The sequence below is a fragment of the Acanthisitta chloris genome, unplaced genomic scaffold (assembly GCF_000695815.1).
Source record: "Acanthisitta chloris isolate BGI_N310 unplaced genomic scaffold, ASM69581v1 scaffold2212, whole genome shotgun sequence".
Classification (NCBI taxonomy): Eukaryota; Metazoa; Chordata; class Aves; order Passeriformes; family Acanthisittidae; genus Acanthisitta; species Acanthisitta chloris.
Window position 1 is genome coordinate 8571 of NW_008658593.1, and position 4131 is coordinate 12701.

General features: G+C 38.4%; 1 protein-coding gene across 1 annotated transcript in view; it reads left to right on the forward strand.

Annotated features, from left to right (window-relative positions):
* The first annotated feature begins 2902 nt into the window (after positions 1-2902).
* LOC103812131 (antizyme inhibitor 1-like) overlaps positions 2903-4131 on the forward strand; it is a 2845-nt gene continuing 1616 nt past the window's right edge. The window contains exon 1 of the mRNA XM_009085141.1: positions 2903-3067. Within this exon, the coding sequence (XP_009083389.1) occupies positions 2966-3067 (102 nt within the window). The 5' untranslated portion in view covers positions 2903-2965. The remainder of the gene's footprint in view (positions 3068-4131) is intronic.

Sequence of the window (4131 nt, forward strand, 5' to 3'; positions counted from 1 at the left end):
AAAAGTGTACAGTTTGAGCTGCTTTATTTGAAACACAAGGTACAAGCAGTTAGCCTGATGGATGTGTGGATCTAGCGAGTCCAAAAATCTATTCAGTGTTGTGATTGGTTTCAGTGAGTGTGCTGAGACCTTCTAGTAGGGTAGATTGGAGGTGGAAGGGACCCTTGACCATCTGCACATGTTAGAGTGTAGGAAGTGGCTTGTAGTAATAAGGTTTTGGTGGATTTTTCTTTTCAAATCTAGCTAAGTAGTGCCCATGTATATACAGTAATGCCTTCAAATGCCTTAGTTTTCAGGCTTTTTCACAGGTTTGGACAACATATCAGGGAATTGAGAGGTCAGAAACACAGAATTTGTTCAATGTGAATAAACAATAAAAAGCTCAGATTTGAGGCTTTTTCCAGCCCAGTTGCTCTTCACATTCATGCAGTTACAGGTGCTTAGAATATGTACTGGTCAGGTGCGAGTAGGAGGGGGAAATATCAAAATGTTGCCACAGTTTTCTTGAACAACTTCTGAAGTGATAGGGACATATTAGATGTGTCCTAAAAGATTCTGTAGGTTTAGATGCAGCACAAAATGTATTTGAAAACTTTAACACCACTCTGTCATGAAAGGACTAGAAAACTTAGGGTTTCTGAATGGTTAACAGATCTTTTGAATAATCTGCCCAAAACAGCAATCACTTTGCTCTTGCATGTGTCCACCATCCTTGTGCTTGTCCCTCTCTTTGGGCATTGCTTTCTTTGCAAGAACACAGCAAAAGAGCTGTTGTTATTGTGGAAGAGAAGTTTGTGTTTATTACACAACCAGCAAGTTCCTGGATGCATAAAGTACTTTAAAACTTTGTTAAGCATTCTTGGTCCTCTGCCTCTGTAAATCATGGGTATTTTATGAAAATGACTGTGGTGTTCATGATTGCTTCACTGATTCTAAGTCAAACTTAGTTCACAAGCTTGTCTTTTGGTGGTGGTATTTTTTTGAAGCTGTTACTCTCACACTGAGATGTGATTGACAAAACATCTTTTTTTTTTCCTGGTTATTATAGTGTCTACCACGTAGTTATTGTTTTTATAATGATAATTAAATCCTTACATCAGTGTGATAATTATCTTGCTCTTTCATGATTGTTCTGGATCTTCAAGATTCACTTAAATAAGCATGTGACTCACTGTACATGTGAGACGAGTATTACCCAGCATACTTGTCTTGATCATCCAGCTTCTGAATAGAACTGAAAATTCTTGCTGCCACTGAGTTCAATTCACCTGGCAGTAAATTCCTCCCTTAAGAAACACAGGGCACGTTCGAGTTGTGCAGAGAGCATACAAAACCCTGCTGGCTCCTTTCCCTTTATTTGGTGTAACGACAAACAGGAGTGACTTCTGCTTAGTTGTCTTCGTACTAGCTTGAGCAAAAGTAGTTTTGTTCATATTGTTGACAAAATTAACTAAACTCATGTTGCAAATCATGGAATTTTTTTTTAACTGTACAGAGGTGAAACATGAGACAGAGGTAATGCCATGGCCTTGTGACCATTTGAGTTATCATCTTTGCTTTTAGAGTCCTGATAAAGCATTTTTGACATCCAGCTGTAATGTTTCTGGTTTCTATCAACACTTCTAATTAGAAAAAATTCTGTTGTTTTAAAGCCAAGTGCAGGTAGCTTTAGAAAACGGCCATCAGTTTTTCACAAATACTGTGGAACTAATGTTGAGAGATTTGGAAAAATGTCTTGGATGTTCATGTAAAGAAGGAATCTAGTTAGCTTAGCTGGTTTTGATCAATCTTGTGTGAGTCATAAAGATGACAGTTGAAACAAAAAAAATTCTGGTGACTGGGTTGATATAAACTGCTTTTAAACAAGACCCACAACTCTAATGGAATGTAAACTGCAGACTGTTGTATTCACCAAGTAAGGCTGATGGTGTGTAATCAGCTGTTGGTAATTTTCTTCTGTCTACTGATTTTTACTTGTCATGAACTAGTCAATCTCTGTTCTAAGACTGTATGTTTAACAATGTTTTCTGTCTTTGGGCTGTGTGGCTTCAGGTTGTCTTTTGGAAAATACTGCTTATAAACCACACCTAATTTGCAGTGAAGATCTGAGGATAAACAAGATGCAAATAGGTAGACTGTAACTGTTACTGTCTTTTAATAACAGTTCTGTTTACTGAGATTGCCACTTTAAAACTACTTCTAGCCTAGCGGCTTCCTTTTACTAACCTCTATTGGAGTGAAGGTTTTGAAGTGGTGTAGGTAATCTTACAAACACAGCAACAAAATAAATGTCTAGTAAATGCAGTTTGTAAAGGCAATGGTTATAAATTAGCATCTAAAGAAAACCCGGAATTTTAACACAAACATTAATACTAACATTTAGTCAGTAAAGTACAAGATTTCTTTGACAAATTCAGGAATTTTCTATTACAGACAGTCTTCCAGTTACATACTTGAATACTAACATTGCTTAAGATGCTGTACTTGAGAAGAGCTGAGCTGAAGTGTTTGAACAAGTTTGCTGCACTTTTGCAGTATTTTCATAGTCTGCATAAACTCAGCTCAGATCAGTGTGTGTATAGTCCGGAATCTTCTCAAGAACAGCCCTGCAGCAGTTGTTTTTTACTTGTCTATAAGTTAGTATCAGATTTAAGGTATACAACTGTTTTATTCTTGGCTTCAGCAGAATGGCATGATATCCTTATCCCTGACAAATGGAACGTTGAGAGTAAAAATACTTTTGACTTGTAGAAGGGGGTGTGTATCTCACTGTTTGTAGGACATCAGATGTAGAAAGTTCTAATTTTTAAATAGTGGCATAGGATGCTTTCTGCCCCTTTAACCACTGACTTCTGTTTTCTTTGTACAGTTTGTTGCATAATTTAAGGACCCGGATTTAAGGCTTGGAAGCCCATCCCTTGTGTTTCTTGGTTTATGACTGTCGGCTTTGTGGAATACGGCTGAGATGAAAGGATTTCTTGAGGATGCAAATTACTCCATTGGTCTGTTGGATGAAGGAGCAACTCTTGCAGATGTTATTGACAACTGCATTTATGAACATACTCATGTAAGATTTTATAAGTTTTTCAAATCTTCTCATTTAGTTCCCTAAGTCTTCAAACTAGGTCAAGGTATTAGGACTGATGAGCTGGCAGCAACAGAGGAGCAGCTGGCTAAGCCTCACTCACCTTAAAGTAGTTTCCTCTTCTAATTCTGCTGCTTTGCTCTTTGCTTGCCTTGGGCAGAATTCTCTTGGGTAAATTTGGGCAGTGACTCTTACCTCCCTGAGTGTGGCTAGCAGGAAAGTAGTCTTGCTGATGTCATTAAATGCAGGTTCCCCTCTCATTGTTTCAGGAGGTTTTATTATCAGTGGGGTGTTTAGACCAGGAACCTCAAGTTGGGCAAATGGATATATTGAGTTAGAAACTTTGTTGTTGTTGTTCTCTCCCTGAAAATATGGCAAAGTTTAGATAAATATGTATGCTGAGCCAGTTGAAAGCCATGTTTAAAATTTCTGTGAGCCATCACATTTGTATAGTTACACATCTTCCCATTACCCTTCTCCCCGCTGGAAACTCAGGTATGAGCCTCTTGTGAGGTGCTACCTTTCAAGACAATTAACTGGTCTAAAAGCTATTAAGGTTTAGCAACCTACTGGAAAGAAACTTGGATAATCCTATGTATACAACAGTAGCTCTCTTGAATAAGGCTTCATTCATTTCTCAGGAGGCAGGAGGATGTAGCCTTTGTTTTACGGAGAAGGTTGCAGAAAGAGTGAGATTTAAAAAAGGTTTCATTCAGCAAATCCTGTATCCTTAGTATGCCATACCTGTGAGTTGTTCACTTTTCCCTTGGTTTATCAGAACTAACGTTCAAGTGCAAGTGCTCAAATATAGTACAGCAAATAGCTAAAGTCCATGGCCTTCTGAACTCAGGTGTAGGATTCCCAAATCCTGATTCCTAATATTCTTTTTCTGTCTAGCAAATAAATAGGTAAACTACTGGCAACATGTCATGTCTCCAACCACTGGCTGGCTCACAGAGGATAGCTGCCTCCTGCTGCTTTCATTTACTCCTTTAGCTCAAGGGGTAGAGGCCTGTGCCATGGATCTAAAGCTCCAGATCCCATTC